Source organism: Parus major, chromosome 2 (genome assembly GCF_001522545.3).
Source record: "Parus major isolate Abel chromosome 2, Parus_major1.1, whole genome shotgun sequence".
Classification (NCBI taxonomy): domain Eukaryota; kingdom Metazoa; phylum Chordata; class Aves; order Passeriformes; family Paridae; genus Parus; species Parus major.
The window spans coordinates 67713497-67735968 of record NC_031769.1 but is presented as its reverse complement, the minus strand read 5'-3'; the positions used below and the strand labels follow the sequence as shown (position 1 = coordinate 67735968).

At 38.8% G+C, this 22472-nt stretch overlaps 1 protein-coding gene across 3 annotated transcripts in view; it reads left to right on the top strand.

Moving 5' to 3' along the window:
• Positions 1-22472, top strand: part of GMDS (GDP-mannose 4,6-dehydratase) — a 410677-nt gene that overhangs the window by 182272 nt on the left and 205933 nt on the right. For all 3 annotated transcript variants that reach the window (XM_015618378.3, XM_019005675.2, XM_015618377.3), the window contains exon 7: positions 2707-2834. In XM_015618378.3, the coding sequence (XP_015473864.1) occupies positions 2707-2834 (128 nt within the window). The remainder of the gene's footprint in view (positions 1-2706; positions 2835-22472) is intronic.

The window sequence follows — 22472 nt, the reverse complement described above, 5'->3', positions numbered from 1 at the left end:
TCAACATTAGTAAATCTTCACTACCTCCTGGCAAAGAAGGAAGCTAACCATTTCTGTGCCTCAAAAGATACTTTGTATTCAGTTACACAAAGATACGTGTAGTATTTTGCCTAGACCTTTTAGATAGAATCAGTCCTGAGGAAAAAGACATTACTTCTGCTAAATTTCAGACCAAAGCAATGTCATAGCCAAATTGCAAACCTCTAGGACAGGGCTTTTTAGTGGAAATGCTGACACAGCCTTAACCATTTTGTATGACTCCAGCAGGCACCAGCTTAAATTCTAGTTATGATGTGCATTTAATGGCATGGGATCAAACATAGAGTGTAATGGGATATTTTAAGATACTGTATTTGAAGAGAATCAGTACTTAAACATTATTTATGAACCATATCATTTAAATGCTTCTGAAATGTGCCATTCAGTACTTGGGTGCATGAAAAAGTTTTCTAATCAAATTTCTCAGATTGAAGCGTAGCATAGTTTTCTTCCACAGCTTTAATGCTGAGGCACTTCCAAGAATAGGGTTGATATTATTTAATGGGACCCTTACTGGAATATCTGTGGAAAATAAAAGCTTTCATTTTTCATTGTGGTGCTCTCTAGTTCTTCATTTCAGCCTTTTGAGGGATAGTCCAATTTTGCTTGGAGAATATCTTTGAAGATTGTTTCTCTCCAGTTAACAGTGACTCTGCAAGAAGACAGCATGTACTAGGATTTGTTGTGTTGTGCTAGACAAATCAGCTCTTTCTTGTGTGGTAGCTTTCACATGATTAAAGTTAAATTGATAGCATAAAAGGTTTTCTCTTACACAACCTAATATGCTTTTTTCTGCTTTTTCCTGCTTTTTTTTTTTTCTTTTTTTTTTATGCTGAGGAAGCGTTTGCTCCAAAAGGGAAGTTGACATTAATTAGCTGTGCAGGTTGACAGTAAAACTTGCTTTAATGCAGGTGGTGACTAGAGCTCTCATTGCTTTTGCTCCAAATGGGAATGTAGTGTTGAAAGCAGACAGTTTTGGTTATTACTCCGTTGCAGCTTGGAACTTTAAATCATCTATTTTATGCTAGAAAGAAACCTGTTCCTTCAACTGTTATTTGCTGAATAAAAATGCTAACTGAAATCATTTTGGTGCAGAAGGTTAGGAAATTTCAGAGCTAGTCCTAGTAAGTTTTTGCCACAGGTTGAATCTGTTTTTAATTAATTAGCAATAATCTGTGTGAAGGTCTCAAAGCTCTCTGTTGATAAGTTAAAAATGGAAGCAATCTCTGGAGAGGTACCAGTGATTGACTAAACCAAAGGGACTCTGTTTCATCCTTTAAAGAACAGGCACAAATTGATGGTAAATCCTAAATGGCTAATAACCAGAATTGCAATTAGTTCAGAAGTTGATGAAAATTTAAAATTGCATCTTAATCCTGTGGTAAGGTCTGAATTATTTAAGTTATTCATTCCACATGATTCTTAGAGGTGTCCTTTTTTTTTTTTTTTTTCTTTACTTTTAGTAGAGTCAAATGGAAAGAAAATTACTGTAGTGCTCTTGGCACTACAGGAAAAACTAGTAGTCTGAAGAAGACACTTCACATTATTTAATAATGTTGCAGCAACCTACTGTTTGTTTGACAGAAAACAGAACATATTGAGATGCATATCTGAAGAGCAGAGTTCCATAATGAAAAAAATTATGTATATACATTGAATGTATAAGCTACACTTTTGAGACTTTTGAAATTTGCTAGAAACATTTTACAGCTACAGATATTTTCACTAACTCTCCTGTTTTTCATTTGGAGGAGGTATCATCTGTCACCATTTAATCATATCTTATTTTAGCTATTAAAAAGGCATGTAATTTTAATTTTTGTGGCTCATTAGTGTGTAAATGCCAGTGGGCTTGTTTAGCCTAAACTCCTGGTCTAAATTCAAATCCCTCTGCTTTTGAGGAGACTATGACCACCTTTTAGAAATGCAGCCATCGTAATCTGAAAATCAAGATCTGGAAATAAGTAACAAGAAATATTTTTTAAAGCAACTCCACTGGAAGCAGAAATGAGTGCAGAAATTTTCCAGAGTAATACAGTGAACAACATACTGAAATATGGTAAAATAAAGCACAGTTTGCTACTGAAAAAGTTAAAATCACAATTTCGTGATCTAACTGAACCTGAGGGACAAAAAATCCCAAACAACTAAAAAAGTAAAATGAATTTAGCCATTACAGTTCTTTGGAGAATATGTAGTATTTGCATAGTTTCAATTTTTTTTTTCTTTTTTATTACTAAACACATTTATTTAGATACTTGCATTCCTTGAAAAAAAGAAATTAAAAAGGAAAAAAGAAACAGCAACAGAAAACTTGAGGGTGGTCTAAGATGTCTGTATTCTTTATGTAACCTTTTGCATTTTGTGTTTAAGAACTGACATTCCAAATGATTTTCTTTGGCTTTATGCCTGGAGTGAATACTGAGGCAGCAAATTAGGAATGCTTAAGAAGTCCCACAAAGAAAGATGTTTGCTGTGAAAGTGCAACTAATGTGACACTTGCACTGGAAGCTTCTTAGCTTGCTCAAATGATAAAAGATGGCATGGGTCTAGGTGGTGCAAGGGGGGTGAGTGAAAGTGCCATGTGCTGAGCTGTACAAGGTGTCTCCTGTGGCCAGCTGTCTGCCACTGTGACTGTGCTGATGCTACCTTGTGTTTCTCTTCCAGGGGCTAACTTTGTCACTCGAAAGATCAGCCGCTCGGTAGCAAAGATTCACCTTGGACAGCTGGATTGTTTCAGCCTGGGCAATCTGGATGCTAAGAGAGACTGGGGCCATGCCAGGGACTACGTTGAGGTAAGCTGTGGGATTTTTTCTGATTCATCTTTCTGGAGGGGATAATACTTACTGCCTTCACTTCAGGTTATGGTCCACGGAGAGCTATCTAAAGATTCTTTTTTTTTTTTTTTTTTGCCTATTGAGGTCTGTTAACTTTGTCTTGCTCTTGACTTCAGATTAGGGAATTTAGTAACACAGCAGTCTACCCCAGGCATGACCTGAACAGAAAAATAAATCTTTGGGTTTACATTCCTTGCCTGAATTCCTGGGGAAGGGATCTGACTACAATGTGGATCTATTTTAGAGTACTTCTTCTATTCTTTTGACGTATTTTATGACCAATATTAAAATTTCAGCAAGATGCAGTATGACCTGAAGTGAAAGATCCTGCTGGAGGTTGGTGACCCTTTTTTAATAAAGCAAAAATTAGGTCTATATTAATGACCAAAGGCCTCTTTGGTTATACATTATAAAGAAGCATCACAACATAGTTGTGATGGCAAGTATTGGAACACATAAGCCTGCATTTAGTGTTTGAAATGTTTGTGTAGTCAGGATTTGTTTCTAATTTTATTCTACCCATCTACTTAAGCAGACAAACAAACAATACCCCTGTATTGTATTACAAGGAGACATGAATGACCATGTAGGAAATATTGTCTTTTCCCCAGGAGATTTTTGTCCCCATTTTGGTGCTTAAAGATTTCCTGTGGTCATTGGACTATTTCTGTCTTAATAATTCCTTGCTGGGAAACCGGATTTGACTTCACCATTCATTGATGTAGTTTAAAAAGATGACGACTGTTTGTTTTGGTTTTCTGTGTTACAAAGTAAAAAGTATCTCAGTAGGCAAAAGTCTGATTTTTATCATAAATTGAGACTTTAAAGCTAGAGTAAAAGTTGAGCTCTCAAATCTTCTTTACGAACAAAAGGAGCAAGAAATCAAAATTGTAATACCTCTCTAAACTGATGTCCTGGATAACACTGAAAAAGATAAACAGCCATATTGCCTTGGTATCAGAAGGGTTACATCAAGCATCTATAAATGAAGTTGTCTTTGGTTCTGTGCCACATTTGCATGTGAAATGCTAAGGGCACCATGAGTGTAATGACTGTGCCTACATGACTATGGCTTTATGTTTGTGACTACAACATTGGTTGAAGCAGTTAAACCAGTAAACCATCCCAGTCATTTTTTAATGCGTGAAACTATGGTCATGAGTGATCATAAAATCAGTTACCAAGTTTCTACTGAAAGGAAGTAAAAGACGAGTTAAATAAAATGATCAGTTGCATGAACATAATGAATATGATTTGGTAACAGGAATTGGATATTTCATAAAGACTTCAGCTATCTCATTCCAACAGAAACTGCACTAGGTCATAAATCATGGGATGAATCCTGAAGTCTTCTGCCCTACGGGAAATCTTAAATAACTTTTGCCTTTTGGGTTAGACCCTTGTCCTGTGTTCAAGACACAGAATGGGACAGAATTTCATCTTCAGAAGTTCAGGACAGAATCACAGGATGGGTCAGGTTGGATGGTACCACAGTGGCTCACCTAGTCCAACCTTCCTGCTCAGGCAGAATCACCCTAGAGACCACTGAACAGAATTGTGTCCACACCGTTCTTTCCTATCTCCAGTGAGGACAACTCCACAATCACTCTGGGCAATCTGTCTCAGTGCTCAGTCACCCACACAGTAAAGAAGTTCTTCCTCATATTCAGGTGGAACTTCCTGTGTGTCAGTTGCTTCTCATTGCCTCTTGTCCTGTTGCTTGGCACCACCAAGAGCCTGTATCTGTCCTCTTGACACTGCCCTTAGATACTGACAGACACTGATGGCATTCTTCTCTTCTGGAGGCTGAACAGGCCCAGCTCCCTCAGCCTATTGAGGCTATCATTCAACCCTTAAAGACCAACAAGTCTATCTAGAAGGATGACTCGCTTTCAAGGCCTTTGGGCTCCAGAAGGAATGTAGTTGTCTGAGATCTGTGGCACAAACACATGGTTTTTGTGCAAGTAGCATTCCAGGCCTTTCAGCTACACATCTTGGGCCTGTCCCAAAATCTTCTGGAAAGAATTCCTCACTAAAATATAGTTCATCTTGAGTATTTCTCATCCCAGAGAGATACCCCTTCAGATAATGGGAGAGTTATTACCAATTCTCTAATTCCCTGAGTATGGTGGAAATGTGGTTACAGGCAGCTTTCTAATGGCTAAAAAACAGGGTAACTTTAAACTGGAAATAAACTATTATTTGAGGCTTTAATGGAGTGGAAAGTAGGGCTTAGAGATTTAATGTTGTTCAAATAAATACATAATATGGTAGAAAGCACGATCATATTTACAAGCATTTTGGGAGCTTCCTTAAGCATATGGCTGAACACATAGGGATATATCTTATCCTCTCCATATGTAGCTTTAAATCCCATTGATATTAATACAAGTAACACATGTGCATATAGACTAGACCATGTACTGTGTTTTCTTTCTTCTTATTTCCTTATTAGGGATAATAATAAAACCATAAATACATTCCTTTTTGTTGTTCTATGAAATATTATAGGTCAATTCCTGATCTCATGAAAGTCGATGAGCAGATTCCCATTGACTTCATGGATAGACAGTATCCTGTGTGCATTGGACTTGAGAATGTCTGATGGTTAGAAAGCACAAGCAGAATTCATGACTCTGGAGCTTTGATTGTACAAGTTAATTTGACTGCCACTGGGATTTTGGGCAAACTCCTTTGTATACAGTAAAGCATGGAAGCGTGTGCCTGCACTGAAGCATGTAGGTACCCTTCAAGGGATAAGCTGAGGGTAGCTTTAGTAGCAGATAATTCAGAAGTTTGAGGTTTAAACATGGGTTCATACCAGTGAAGAATAGTTGGAAAATGTATTTGATTTAAGATTTTGACCTGGCACTTGAACTGCCACCTGCAGGAGCAGGGTACAGCAGCATTGTGCTGGTGAAGGAAAACTGGGAAGTCCAACTCACTGGAAAGAAAGGAATTCATCCAGTGTTTGAAGATAACAGAACAGATATAAGTAGGAATTGAAATTTTTTTTGTGTGGGATTAAAAATTTTAGCCTAAAATGAGTAACTCTTGACATGTTGGCAGAAAATGTTGCTGCCTCCTGCTCTTCCTTACTCCATTATTTACTCTGCTGTGATCCAGCACAAGTCTCGTGAGATTGTATGAGACATGATGATTGTTGCCACTGAGTTGGAAGAGGGAAAGTAATATATCAGTGCTATTGACATAGGAATCTTTTGTGTACTATTTTGCTTTGTGAGGATAACACACCCTTTATTTGTTGCAGACTATCTGCTGGCTATTTTGAATTATTAGCACAATAGCAAGCCTTAAGAGTACTGAGTACAAGGCTGAGTACAGGGGAAGAATCACCCTGCTGGCCACAGTATGGCTGGTACAGTCCATTGGCCTTTTTGGCCAGCCAGACACACCAGCCTCCATGAAACAGCTGAGGCCTTTTTGCCTTTCCTTCAGTTTCCTCTTTGTCACCTGCTAATGCACTGCCCACGCCTCAGTGTTGTGCAAACAGCAGAAATACTGCACTGATTAAAGCTGTGAAAAAGCCCCTCAGTCTTGATCTTATAAAGCTAAAAGAATGAGTCAGAGGCAACAGTTTTAATAGTCTTTAGGTATTTATAGAGATCAGAAATATTTTCTCTTGCCTTCAATAGAAAGCCAGTAGTACGTCAAACAATAATTACAGAGGACTCATAATTGGGTCATAATTGGCTCCAATTCAATTAATTACATGTCTAGTCAAAAGTTTAAAATTAGGTATGTGCCTACATTCATGGTGAAATCAGGGTGCATTTGATGTTTAGAATGCATGGGAATTGGCTTCCATTAATTTATATTTAAATAATGTAAAAGAAAACAATCAAAGCAAAAGAAAACTGTTTATAAATAAGTAATATAGTAAGTTATTGTAAAGGCCAACCAAGCATATTAAGAAACTGTGAAACTGCTTAAAGAGAAAATTTCAATCTTACTTTCTTTTTAATTGGTACTGGTGCTGATTCATACATTAATCACAGATCAACGTATGAATCAACACCAGTGCTAATTAAGTAGAAACACAAGAAAATACACTGTCATTTTTATTGTCTTAGACAATTTTGCACATGTTGAAATTTAGATGGTAAAATCTAATCTTTGTTTAAATCTCCAGTCAGCATCACCTGGTCTTTTATTCATGATTTTTCTACTTGCTGTTCTAACAGGCAGAAACTGACCCTTGGAAACAGCTGCTACCACTGCTGTTGTGGGAAATCCCTTCTTGTACATTTGTGTGTATGTTTAAATATAAAAACTCTTGCCAGACAGAATTATTTAGCATTTTACTTTACTCTTGTGCATAAGAAAAGGAGCCAGCCAGCAAGAGTATTGGCCAAGGCATTTTTACTTTTGTTTTCTTATTTTCTTGTAGCTTCAAGGATGTGTTGTCTTTCGAGCTACATTTTACCTTAGTCTGCTAAGACTTGAAGCTTTTTCTGAGTAATCCTTTCACCATCCCAGCTGAATTCTTGTTTGTGAGAGTCTTCCTTTTTTAAGGACTGTTGGTTATAAAAGGAAACTCAGTTGTATCTGTCTGTTTAACTATCAATACCTCATACGGTTATGAGACTGGCTTGTGAACTTAAGGCATGTTTCTAAATGCAGATTACCCTTCTTGTACGGACCGAAGTGAAAAATGCTTTTTTTGAAAAATGCTTCTGCTTAGTTTTTATGTTTAAAGTCAGTGTCTTCTAATAAAAGTGAAGAAATAATTTTAAGCTCTCAGTGATGGGCTTGTTTCAGTATGAGTGTATAGCCATCCAGGTAAAGTGTATTTTGTGTATTTCCAAATAACACAGAACTTCTTCCTTCCATCAGCTTGTCTGAGGTGGCATAACTAAAGGCTCTATTAAACCAAAACTGATCTTCAAATTAAATCAAATCTGCTCCACTTGAGGTGATTATACACTAAACATCTAAGTGAAGTAACTGTGAGAGCATCATGACTTGTTTCTCCTTTAGGAGAAAAGTTTGATAGACTGTGCTCCTTTGGAACAACTACTGAACATTCATAACACTCTTGACAGGTACTTGCTGAAGCAGTACCTTTTCTAGAAGCATGTGTATCAAACACAGCGAGACAATGAACATTCCATCCTTGATTCTTTCTAATAGTTTGAAAATCTTCAGTATAGAACTAAGTCTCATGCTGAAATGATTTTGAGAAAACAGCATCTTCCCACATGAAGTATGCTCTTGCCAAGGGCAGAATATTTTTTTATTTCCTCATGTAAATGTTTAGGACTTGTGGAGATAGGTGTTCAGGGTCAAGGAAGTGATGTTAGACCACAGTAATACGTTCAATCATCCACCCAAATAATGATCCAGTTCTCAAGATACAATACAGCCAGCATAAATGGTCACAGTTTCAGATGGTTTCAAAGCAAAGATGTGAAGTTCACCCAGAACTGGCCCACAGGCACTGGCACTGCAATGCAGGTATTTCTTCGTGACATAAAAGAGTGCTGGAGGAGCAGATCCCAGAAGTAATGATTGTCTTCCCTCTGATTGAATCTACAGGGAAAAGACATAGATAAGGGGATTTCCAAGGTCAATTCATGGCATCATTATTTTAGTAAATTATTTGTACATGTTGCACCTCAGCTGAAGTATTTCAGCCCTACAAAAGAGCTTGTCTTGATGTGAAGAGGTAGATGGTGTCACTGGCCACCAAACAGGTGTCTCCCCACCACACCTCTCATACAGAATCAAAATACAATTCTGTAACACATTGATGTAATTCCTCTCTGTTGCTGTCTGGGCAGGCTCCACCAGGCTCCCTCAGCTCTATAGGGCACCAACTTGATTTCAGGCTTCAGAAACCACTCTCTTATTTCTCTGATTTTAGTTATAAACTTCAGAGTGGGACTGAAGACCAAACATTTTCCCCCAGGCTATATCTGTGCAGTGCCAAAATGAACTGCCACAAATTATAAGCATATAGTGAAGCTCTCCTCAGTGTACATTTCTTCTCCATTGTCCCACTGAAGCAGAGAAAAAGTTGAAATTTAAATAATTATGTTTTCTTTTCATTCAAGCATGATTTGGTGCCAACATAATGTAGGTATAATTCTCATCTTCTTTCAGATTTTGAAAATATGGGCAAAGCTCTCCTTATGAAGAGAGAACATGTTTTAGTGAACATTGTTCAGTAACAATGATAGTGAAAGTTTTCTTTTTTAATGCTAAATAAAGGCTTACATTTTGGTAAATAAGACTGCACACTAAAAGACCGTATAATGCATTTCTTTCAGTGCATGTAATTTAGATTAGACTTCTTGACTATTAGAAATAGTTGCAATTCTCAGCAGAGCAGCACACTATCATCTTAATTTTACTCATGTGGATGATGTCTACAATAAAGAAAAAAAAACCCAAACCAAGTCCTTCGTGGTTTTTGAAATGCTGAAGTCTGCAAATAATATGTTTCTAAATAACTACAGCATAAATTAGAAAATCTGAGCATCTTTTATTCATGCGTGCATGCGCATATGTGCACAGCCTGTAGAAATGTGTGCATGTGAATGTATGTTTCTGTGCATGGATGATTTTTTGTGGAAATGCATTTCAATTGCATGTAGTTTGAGAGCTTCATTTATGTCCTGCTTTTTCTTTAAGTTGGAGATGATTGATAATAAGAGCTCGTACAAGAAAGTAAGTAGTTTGTTGCAATAGACATGAATGGTCTCCATAGTTAAAACACAAAAATGAGGCAAGAAAAAGTTCTTAATTACAAGATGTAGGTGTTCTGTCTCGTACACATCATATGGCATTGATTTCAAGCATGGTGGACTGTAAGTCCAACTGTAAATGTTGTTGTTAGACTTTTCAGAAAACTATCCTGATTTCACAACTGTAGCATCATTTTTTCTCTTTTTATTTTCTTGCAGACATACTTTCTGTGAGGGAAACACATATGTAAATAATTTTTTTTCTTATTTACAAAGATTTTCCTATAACTTTCTTTTTCAGCACTTTCATGTTTGACCTATTAGTGTTTTAGGCTTTACAAAGCCAGGAAAAAAGTGCTTTCCTCAGCAAAACCATCTGGTTTAGTTTCCTGTGCCTCAACAATGATACATGTATTATTATCAAGGCCACCCCGGTGGTTTTCTAAGTGGTCTTGTTACAGTGGTGGTCTTACAATTCAATTGGAGTGATGGAAAGGTTAGACTAAGGCTTCTTTCAAGTATAAGGTTTCCGAATTGATAAATTATGTATTGTTGTCATATTTCCGACACTGACTTATTTTTGCTATTGTGGCTTGAATGAAGTATCTCTTCCATCAAATAGCACAATTACAAGAGACCTCCTGACAAATTCTGCTTTTGCAGCCTGTTCTTCTTGAGAATACCAAATTAAGGCACTTTGCATAAATAACTGTAAATAAATGTGTGCAGTGTTCCAATGATTTTAGTTTTCTGCTCTGTCAGCGTGTGAAAACCCAGATAGAATTATGACAGGGTCCATATTTAGGAGCTATCCTTTCACTTTTTCTAAGGCCTGTAGAAGGCATACAGATGTCAGCAGAGAGATAATATCATAATTGAGATAATGCACCATCAGTGCAGTCCACCTCGGTGCATGCTGCAGGACAAGGTCTACTCATTAGCTGGTGGCAATGTAGCACCAGGTTGAAAACAAGCCAGACTTTTAAAAGCCTGTTCTACCTTCCAGTCAGACTTGTGGCAATTTTACCCTGGGATAACTCCAGATGAGGCTGTGGGAAAGAGACGAATCTCATGAGGGAGATGGGATTGCCTGGGCCTAGGAGTGAGTGCAGCAGCCAGCCTGCTCAGGGCTGCAGCTGTGCCTGGAGGGAAACCACTGCCCCATCACAGGATGGAGCATGTTCACCATAGAGTGAATCTCCACAAAATTTAGCAGCAAGGTCTCACAAGTCTCTCTTCAGTGCTTGTAAATCAGGACTTTACCTTGCTTTTTCCATTGCAGTCCGCCTAAAGTTTATGAATTGGGCAAATTTAATGGAAATGTGAAGAAAATGTTCTCGTAATGTTCTCTAAGCTTCTGCATGCAAAATTTCAAATACTTACTCTAAAACAAGAAAACCCCTAGTTTATGGAAAAAAAACATTTAAGTTTAATGCAAATAAAATGTATTTTTTAATTAGCTGAATCACTTCAATTGACATTTTTCCTTCCTTTCTTTACTCTTTTCCCCATGATGAGTGAGGGGGGAAAAAAGGAAGAAAAAAAGCCAACAGGTGTGCCCACTTTTGAACTCAGAATTATTTTTTTTTCAGTCAGTTGGTATTTGGCAACATTTTAAAGAATGGGAAGCAGCATCTTTATTGGTAAATATTAGGCAACATTAATAACAGGTACTGCTACCAGCCCCACCTGTAATAACCCAAATAGTTTCTCTTTATTAACTAATCTATGATTTACAGATTTATTTGTAGCTTAGAATAGTGTACCACATTCTGAGAAAGCTCTATAGTATAGTTGGTTTGAATTTTAATAAGGGAAAAAAAAAATCCCTTAAAACAGATCATTAAAGTTTAATGACGACATTTTTAAAACCCTATAATGGTTCAATTTACACTGGAAGTTAAAAATAGTTAATGTTGTTATGTCTGTGTGGTAACATCCTCACTATACAATAATTGTTTTCATTTGAAATCAAGCCAGTAAAACATCATAGGCAGTGCACTCCCAGAACCAAAGTTTTCTGTCCTCCAACTTCAGGTCATTTCACTGAAAGAAGAAATATTTCAGATAAATTAAAATGTCAGGGTTCACTTTTATTGTACTCTAGCTGTTAATATTCTGTGCATTATTAAGATTGGTTATCAGCAGAGTGACTGTTCTTTCCTGATCTGGGTATAGAAAAAAAATACCTTTTGTTTTTTTTTGAATAGGAAACATTCCCCAAACCCACAGGGTGCACTTCATACGCCACTTTTAGTTATAGCAGAAATATTTGAATTTTAGCTGTAGGTGTTTTTGGATGAAGCCTTGACCTAACAACTAACATTAATGATCCAAAGATAGAGCAGCTGACCTTTCCAGTTGGCCTTCTTTGGCTCATTTTAAGCTTTCCCTGGAGATGGCTGACTTGGTTACCAGGTTAAGGATGTGAAGAAAGCTTGTTGCTGTCTTGTGCTTGATTTCTTTCTCTCTTCCTCTCAAAATCCACGTGATTTCTGCAGTGAGAGTGTTGTGTGTTTCCTCAGGAGAGACGACCATTGCATTTGCAAGGCAGGTGAGCAACACTGGTGTTTTCTTGTCCCCTCTTCCCAGTCACCTTGGCACTGTGACTGGGATGGATCTGCCTGCAGCCATCAAAGAGGAGAATAAAGTCAAAGTAGGGCCCTGGCATGGTGGTTCTTCCAAACCTTCCCAGCGCTTCCTGCTCTGAAGGAGGGTGGAGGCTGACAGGAGCAAGGGAACCAAGCAGTTTTCCTTCCTCACACACCCTGCAGAGCCACAGCTCAGCTCCCACTGTGAGCAGCCTCGGCAGCCATTCCATTGCTTCTAGTGGAATAAGGATTCCAGCGGTGCTTCTGAATTTTCTGTTGGACAATGTGATTAAAAGGATCTCTGGTCTTGGATTTGAGGAAGAAAATTAGGGGATCTGTTAACTATTCCTATGAAATGTTGCCTCTCTGCAAGGATGACTTACTGGAATTTTTTTGTAGAATTGAATGAAGTCCAAGCACGTTTGCTTACTCTTTAGCTTTGCTCCTAATAACAAGCTCTGTACATTTTAAAGTTGATATTTTTTAGTGCAAGCCGTGCGTTATAATTTCTTGGTCTGCAAATGTGTGGGATTTTAACTTTTTTTTATTATCAAGTGTTTTTCCTTCTTTCAAGTGCACTTTACAGATTTCTTTAAGGAGGAGTAAATTGCATTAGTAGGGCATGAACTCCTACTTCTGCCTTAACCTCTATCAAGTGAGATGTTACTCTACACAGTAATAGTTTATCAAGACAGCCCTAATGGTCTAATACAAGGCACACATGTTGCTTTTGACACAATGAAAAGTTGGTACAAATAATATGATCTTGCTGCACTGTGCTTTATTTTACAAGTAAAAGTAATGCTTTGTTTTGCTAATGCAGTGTATTTTTTATGCAATACAGGCACATTTCCCCCTTCCTATTAATTTATTATGCTGCATTTATTTCCAGAGCAACATTACTTTTCCATGTCTGGTGGGAATTTCTGTCTTCGTCTGAGGTGTTTTAAATTCAACAAGCATAAGGTTTTTAATATATCATGTTCATTTTAAAGGGGAAATAATTGACAAGGGAAAAATTTTTTGTTTAGCCTTTTCATTTTACTGCCAGTATTATTACTGATATCCAAGGCAGATACATACTAAAAACACTGCAGGCTTAAAACTGCCAGATCACAAGCAGATCTTGGAATATTGAAAAGGTATCAAGAAGCATGAGATAGAATGGTCTTCCCCACTGCTCCAATATGTGAATATTCCATGTTTATGTTAATTTGATGTTTTCTTTCAGCCCATAGCACCTTGTAACCCGCATGCCCTATCCATGGTATACACTGCTGAACGAGTCTTTCTGAGTTGATAGTTCTGGTAGCAGAAGTGATACTGGGTTGCAAGGAGGAGCCTGCCATAGAGCAGGGCTCTGCTGTTCTCTGTTTTCTGGGAATGCCAGGATGCAGCACCAAGGAGCTTCCCTTCCAAGGACCTTTCTGTAGGATAACCTTTTTTTTTATATGTAATTTTTTTTTTTTTACTTTTAAAGTATTCTGAGAGCAGGTAGTAGCAGTTTAGAACTGCTGTTGGTTGGTAGCTTGTGCAAGTTCTTATGGTCTGAGCACACTTAATGTAACACTTGATGTATGGCATTTTAATGGCATCTTAAAAATACATGTGAGTTGTTTTAAAAAATGTATTATTTATCCAGGTAGCCATAAAGGGTAAGGACATGTGTGAAATGCTCAGGCTCCAAGAGGACTGTAGAGCTCTGTTTTCCCTCACTGCCCCCTTGGAAAACCTGTGGAGTGACATTGCTGAAAACCAACTGCAGGAACTGATTTGGAGTGAAATCTTCTAATGATAATATGATTATTGACTTTGGTGGGACTTCATTCGCTGTGTCTTACATCTGTGCACAAGGAAGCCAGCAGAAGAGAAAGAGGCTCTGTGCCTGCCCAGAGTAACACAGTACACCTGTGACAGGACAGGCACAATTTGGCTCTGAAAACAACCTCAGGAGACATTAAAATGCCATTTAACACACAAAACCAGGAAGCATAATAAAGAGTTTTCACCTGACCTTCCCATTGCCAGTTTTCAGTCAAGTTTGACGGAATGATGGAATTGGTGCACAGCTGCCTATTCCTTGTAATTAAGTAAATTAGACTTTCCTTAAAGAAGGCCTTTTGTTGCTGATGTTCCTAAGGTCACATCTAAAGAAAGGCCATGTAAAAACAACAGGCACATGTGTAAAAGTATAACTTGCAAAAGAAGTTCAAGTAAAAATTCTGCCACAACTGAAAGTAAATTAATCATCATTCTTACCACAATAATTTTGGAGTGATTACATAAAATACTGTTTAATAATAGCAGAATCATGAACATTTTACATTTACTTTTAGAATACACTAAAGTCAAGAGAAACAAGAGTCAGTTCCCCAGGCTTAATTTTTATTCATGTGAGGTTTGGGAACAAATTGTGTCATGAAATTGCATGCTGATGATAGGCAATTTGTTACTCTGATTTGTAGCAGACTGATCATTTAAATACAAAGTGTCATAAATATTTCAAGTCAGGGGAAAAAAAAATCCAAGTTCTGAAATAATTATCTTAAAAATGTCTTGGATAGTTGTTCTTCTGGAGCTGCTTGCGAAACAGTTGACGCCTAACCAAGCTGATAGTTTTATTAGAAGTATCTTAAAGTGATCCTTTCTGCTTAGATAAGGACTTTTGCTGGGATACTGCTTCATATAAAGTCTCTTTAAGTAAAACAGTTCAACTTGTTACTGCAAACTCTGTGTTGGTTTTAGAAAGTACAGCTGGAGCTTGCATCGTTGCTACACTTTCTTGGAAGGAAAAATCACACACACTTTTCGTGAAGGCAGGCAAAACCTGGAAAATAAAACTGCCTTTAAGCAAGGAAAAACTGGTGATGCTCAGGATGAAAACTAAGATCTGGAGTCCCACCCAGGACTAACTCCCCAGCAGTTAAAAGGAGCACTGTTTGGCAGAAAAAAGCAAATTTATACTCAGGGTACCAAAGCTGATGGAAATAACACCACATCCTCGTGTTGTGGGGGATATGAGATCAATACAAGATGGAGAATAAGACCCCAGGTTTTGGGGGAATACTGTGCTCTCATCACCTGTTCTCAGGCCAAAGTGAGCCACCAGCTGCCACGGTGCTTAATTCTGCCCCTGAAAGGAGACTGAAATTCTTTATCCTGAGTGGGTCAAAAAAAACATGCATAGAAAGTAGCAAGCATATGCATTAGATGTTGATGATTTATTTTCCTACAGAGTGAACAGCGATGAGGGAAGGATGTGCTCAGTAGACAAGTTTGACTTGAGAATTGTCCTTAACAATAATTAGACTTCTACTCTTGAAACTAAAAGGGGCAGGACCCCATTTACTGCCTTAAGATTGCTCTGCATTTCAACAGAATTAGTAATTTTGTATTGGACACACAGAGCCAGATCAGCCTGCCTACTTGGTTAGGGAAGAAGACAGCAAATGTGGGTTCCCTGTGTAACCAACCAGCACAAATAGGTCTGTCACCCTACTGCTGCTAAAATAATCTTTTTACAGATGATAAAACTAGTCACTAGTGATGCAGATTAGATTGAGAACACCCTGCAGTTGTTTCTAATTAGCAGAAGACCCAAGTGATCTTAAACTTTGAGTCCTACTGCTTACCTGCATGGTGGCAGAGCACACAGCTGGACTGTGGCCTTAACTTACACGGGCATCAGATCAGCCATGTACAGTAGAACTTTCTTCCAGATTTCACCCTGAAACCTAAAAATTAACACCTGATTAGATGCCTTTTTATTAATGTCTTCAATCCCTTGGTTGTAATATTTTTATAGATGATGCATGTATTTTCATACCAATTTGTGTCCTTTTCTGCTTTGCAGCAGCACGGATGCCCTGGAGCAAGCCTGAAAGTGTGTGCATGCATTGCTGCTCCTTCTGTCTTGTGTAACAGGAGTGCAAAGACTTGTCCTCCAAGGCTGTGTGTGGGGACTGTTGAGGTAGCATCTGAGTGTTCCTGAAATTTTAATACCAGCTGGTACCCAGTCTTTCACAAAAACATCCTTTTCTTCTAGGTGTTTGTTAAGCACCAAAGCCTGATATGTGTCTGCAAATAAAAAGTACCAATTTTTTTTTACACTACAATTTTTTTGCTTTTCTGTTTCTGGAACTTCATTTTTTTTCTTCTCTTTTGATAGAGCTATAAATCCCCATAGTTAGTGGAGAAAAAACACAACAAGAAAGACTGAATTTCAGTTGCTGAGAAGAAAATGCAAGAGGGGGTATACGTAAGGGTATTTGAATTTTTAACAAAAATACTTAAAGGAAAACAATAAAACTACTTGTTTCCATTAAGCTTTTCAAGATACTGAGTTCCTTTGCTATGTACACACAGCAGGAATTAATTGGAAGTAGCTACAATAATATTCAGAAAAAACTTGCCAAGTTGTCTGTTCAACAGAATTTGAATTAAAACAGAACAAGAAAAGGGCCTAAGAGAGCAGGCTTACCCACAGAAACAAGAAAGATTTATACCTTGAGCAGATTGGATTTGTTATTCAGTGGCTCCTATTACTGTGATGTTTGTTGCTTTATTTAGATGAAGAGTTTGGCTCTGGCTGCCTTTGTTCCTGCTGTCCAGAAGACTTGGCACGTTTCATGTCGTGCACAGTATGGTTTGAGAGGGAGACCTGCAAAAGGACATCCACCCAAGTCAAGCTGGCAGACAATAGCAGAACATCCTTTTCTTTGGAAGGGATTCATCAGGAAAGCAGTGGTCCTGCCTCTCTGTATTTAGCTGAATTTAGCAGATGAGAGGTGTGATTAACACTAATGAGTGACCAGGGATTTATTGTTTACTTAGAGATAAGGCACGAGCTTCCTTCGGTTGGCACGTTCTGCCAAATCATTTGATCCTAGTTCACTAAGTCTTTTATTATTTGTTGTTGCTCATTTTGATAGTGGTAGTTGTTGCTTTAAGTGATTTCTTTCACCAAAATCTTTTCATCAGTTGTGCTTATTTTATTTCATTTTTATTGTAAATTGTCTGAGCTGTTTGTCATTTGGTCCACAGTACTCTGGAGGTCCTTTACGTGCATCACATGTTCTGCATCCAACAGTGCTTTTTCTGTTCAGTTCTTGCCCTCCTCCCCAAAGCTGAAATAAATCAAAGTAGGTTGAGACTCAGTCGCAATAAATCAAGACCTGTCCAAAACTGGAGCCTGCCCAGTCAAAATGTCATAGCTTGGCTTTCACTGAGGATTAATTAAAGGCCTGATATAAAGCCCAGATGTGCTTCAGGAGAGTAACAAACTGCCTGGTGGTGGCTATGCTAAAAACCAAGTCTCCCCATGAATCTGCCCACCCAAGAACATGGAGGAGGATAAGGCTGAGGAAAAGGGGAAAAGGGAGGGGAGGGGAGGAAAGGAGTAAACCGAATCAAGCATGATTTTATAGCATCTATGCTGGCAGAAAACAAGACAACCTCTATGCTAGAGCACCTCTGGACAAAATACAAAGCCTGCATGTGTAGATCTCTAACAGCCTCAGAGAAAATAGTAGTTAAAATGTTCAGTATTAATCGGTAGTGGGATAAAACTAGCACAGTGAGTGAACTTTTGAACTTTTTATGGTCAAATATATATATTTATATATATATATATTTATATATATATAAATATATGCATGTGTGTGTATTTGTGTATATATGGCCTGCTCAGTGCCTGTTTTACATAAAATTCCTGAAACTGATCTTTACTAAAATAGTTTAGCTGAAGATTCCTGTGGCTCTGATAGTGACAGATATGGAAATATTAATGTTTCTAAATTCAGTATATTTAAATATAAATATATAAAATACACTTAATGTACATGCTGCTTGCATTATGGCCTTTGCAAAATTCCAGTTTTGGTTTGAGAGGTACAGTGATTTAATTTAACAGTGTGCATGGAATGACCAGTTTTAAAAAAGACAGACACTTAAGGAGTGTTGCAGCTGTGGGACAGAATATGTGGTTATTCTCACTCTCTTTTGCAGGCATAGAAATACAATTTCCTGGGGGAAAAAAATTAAAATAATAGTACCTCATTGTTTGTATTGAATTAAATGATTTCCTGAATAAGATTAGTCCAACATTTAATGCCATAATTGGTTTCATTTTCTTTGAATTTGCTGCATGTGAGTAAGGAGTACATACTATGATGAGATGCAGTGTTAAATTTTCACAGACCTGGGTGAGTGGTTCTGGGATGGCAGGAGAGATCTGCCAAGCAGCACTGCTCTCTGCTCTTCAGTCTGATGTAGTGAGTCACAGTTTATGCAGCAGTCAGTTTTGATGCCCTGGATTATCCTAGGTATGGGATGTCTCTGTGCACATGTATGTGATAGATTTGTGTATTCATTTACTTATATATCTTCTTAGAGGCATGACATCTTTTCTAGTCTCGCCTCTGCCCAGATTAAATGAGTGTCACCTTGCAAAACAGGCAGAAAAGCAGGAGATAAGGAGCTGGACAAGAGGCGTAGATTAATGTCTTATTTCTGCAGAATGTGAGCCAAGAGTATATCAGTTCCTTGTTAAGGTCTCATGAAGGTCTGATGAAAGCCAGGGCTTGAGGGAAGTTTCGTGTCAGGCTTCTCAGTCCTGCTGCCTCTGTGGCTCATCCTTTCTGGACATGGTGGACATGTGCTCATGACAATTTGGCAAAGCAGAACCATGGCAAGCCTTGGCTGTGGCACATAGCAAGTAACAGGTTTTACTCTCCAGCAATCCCTCCTCCTGTGCAGTGAGGAAAAACCTACTGAACCTGATACTTTCCTCTGCTGAGTCATTGCACCTCAGAGAAACTTGCAGTGCTGGGTGGGTACACACTCCTCCACAGGTCACCAGGGAACAGATTATGCTACGTTGCCTCATGCATGGTCCTCTCTCTAAAGGAGCCCTCAGCATCATTCGAGACACCTTCAGTCTCCCTGCTCATTTCCCAAGACTTTGCTGCAGCCCCTTGGTGTTTTTGGTGGTCTTGATTTTCACGTGCCATCCACACAGTTTGTCAGACTTCACCCACACTGTCCTCCTGATACCCTGCTTCCAGCAATAGTTCCATTGTAATTCTGGTCTCTTCCATGCTCCCAGATGGTGTGTTTGCCATACCTGCTTTAGATGGCAGACCCTTCATGGTTCTCACTGCTATTGCTGCAATTACTGCCACTGGTTGCATGTTCTAAAAGAGTAAATATGCCATGATTCTTAATTGGTGGTTAGCTGAGGATAAGGTCCCTGTCAAGCTGCAGTGGTTGTTAGTTTCAAGGAGCAGCAGGAATGGAACTGCACCATGAGGGTGACAGGCTGTGTGCTGACCCCAGCACAAGTAGCGCCTCATCAACCAGGGCACGGTCCTGCAGTATCTGAGCTGGATGGGCAGAGATGGCTGAAGGTAACAAGGTCTCAGCAGCAGCCCCAGGCAAGGCAAGGTGATAAATCAAGCCTGGAGTTCATCCAGGGTTCCAGCCAGGAGCGACAGAAGGGACCAGAGTTCATCCAGGAGAGAGAGTGAATGAATCAGTATATCAGAGAACAGGATGGGGTTGAGGTATGCCTACAGCACAGCTCAGGCAAGCTTTGGGTGTCTGGATCAAAATGGAGCCCCTGAACCCAGGGGTAGGATGAGCCATGACAGTACGCTATCAGAGCAAGAAGGGAGAAGGGGAAACCTCTTGTGGGGACTTGTGCAGTGAAGGAAGTGAAGGAACCACCACCACAGTACATTTGGTTTAGCAAAGCAATAATAAAACATAACTGGAGGTAGAATGGGAAAGGTCTGGAGTTTCATTTTAATTAAAGTAGGGGGTTGACCCAATTAACACCAAATTACAGTGTTTCTGTGCCCCAGCCTATTGGGCAGTGGGGAGAAGCCCTGTGCCTGCATTCCCTCTGGAGACAGGGAGTCAGTGTGCCTTGCAGGGCTGCTTGCCTCTGGGAACAATGGTTGGCTTTCAGGCTGCTGGTCTGGCCCCGGTGCTCCGGTTCCCTTCTGCTCTCAGGGGCTGCTGTAAAGTCATGTTTGGGAATGCATTACTGTATGTGGGAAAGCCTGGACCAGAGAGCACCAGAGAAGAGAAACTTAGGGCTTGCACTGGGAGCTAGGTTTTGTGATACCCATCCTGGAGAGCTTTACAAGAGAGAAATAAATACAAGAAGATCTGCTATGGTCTCTCCTCATGGCTCTATCATTTTTAGTCTGTAATTTCCTATAAAATTTCACTGTAGATTTAAATTTAGCAAAGCCCATCAAAGTCTGGGAACTTCCTAAGATTCTTGTTTGTAGCAAATTTTAACAAAGTTCAGCCTTTGAGCCAAGATTAGAAAACACTGAGAAAGCTCTGCTAAATTTAAAAATCTGCTTTAGTTTTAAATGTCTTTGCAAGCTGTTACTTCTGAACATGAACTATGCCTTTGCTCTGTGTGAGTGTAAAGGAAGGGGGGAAAAAAAGATTTAAAAGGCTAAATGGTTAAAATTTGACAATTAGCTACTGTACATGCTCAGGAGCTTCCCCAGCTTTCCCCTCAACCCATGTTTTCTTTATCTCCTGGGTGGTCCCTACCATCCCTGTCCATTCTTCTGAGATCCCATCCCCCCCTTTCCCTCATCTTTGCCCTCCCTGTAAAGGAGGCCCTCTCATCACAGTCACCGTCCTTCCTGCTGGGAAGGCTGAGACCCCTTTGGGAGGCAGCCAGGGATGTTCTTTATTTCATACTTTCAGAGCTAAAGAGAGATGAGCGGTACAGAAGAAAAGATCACAGCTTTCTAGTGTGAGAGGTAATGCTGAGTGTCAGATCTCCCAATGCTGAGCCAGATGAACAGCACAAGGAGTGCATCCTGGCTGCCAGGGGTGCTGGGGGGTTTGTCCTTAGCACTTTTGGAAATAAATATTTTCTTCCTTCCTTTGAGAACTGGCAATTCAGTTGATGCAAGTCAATAATCCCATTCAAAGCATTAGAATTATGCTAATTTATGATTGCTGCACAGCTCTCTAGAGTGAGGGAGATGCAGAACCATTAACCTACAGGTGGACAGTTTTCCATATCCTGTTTGAATGGTTTTTAGCCTGGATGGTGTGTCTCTGTGAGACAGGCAGACAGACAAGGAAGTTATATATAGTTATATATAGTTGTATATAGTTATATACAAAACTGTATATACTGTGCAGCTACTTTATATTTGTGGTGGGACTCTGAAAGCAATTGGAGCTTTACATCAAGCTGTATCTGCTCAAGAGGTCTGCTTCACTTAAATCAGGATACCTCTAGTAGCAGGCCAAACTTCTTGGGAGATGCATTATTGACTTCTGCCACAGCCAATGAGGAAGAATTTTGCAGGGCTGAAGGCAGAAACAAATTCTCCTCATTCTCTCATCAGGGTCTCGGTGATATTATGCCCAACTATTCCTGTTGACTTGAAAACCCACAGGAAGGCATTGCCTGAGGAGTTCTTTTTGCCAGTAAGGGTAGTAATAATGTGATTTTTGGAAGGTGTGAGTAGTACATACAGTATATAAATTGCTTGGTGTAACTTACATTCATCTTGAAACCACAGTGTGTGTATGTGTGTGTGTCTCGACTCTGTCAGGTCAGTAAGAGTGTTTAAAGGCTATCTTTTATCTTTGCTTCAGACTTTATTGTGTACAACTCATAAAATCATGGGCATCCCAAATATATGCATGATGGGACCTTAACTTGAAAATGTGCATATTAAAAAAAAATTTACTTGAAGTGAGAATGTCTCACGATATTATTTCCCCATTTCCTTGCCATTGAACACAATAGTATTGGTGTCAAATGTTTATAACTGTAGTAATTAAGGAATTAATGCCTTACAGGACTTCAGTGTAATGTGATCAGTCAATCACTTGGCCTATAGTGTCTCTGAACTTTTCACTGTGTAAGATATTATACTGTATTTGCTTAATGCAATTATGGAATAATCTTTGGTCCAGTTTCCTGGAACAATACAAACAGCCTTTTCTTCTCTCCATGTGTTCCTGGTTTACAGCCTAACTTGGAAAAGGAGCTGTATTTGTGAACTTTTGTTTCACTTCACACTGGGGTCCGATTACAGCATATTTCTTATTTGATTTTTGTTTTGAAAATGTGCTACATTGTCATCTCATTGTGCATTTTGTTGAAATCTAATCCTAGAGTTTTATCTAACTGGATAAATACTGAAATAAATATTAATTTTGTTATACAAAACTGTTAATAGTGCTGTATTTGTTTTCCCCATTTTACTTTCAAACTCTGTGTGGAGGTAGTGGACTTCATGTTA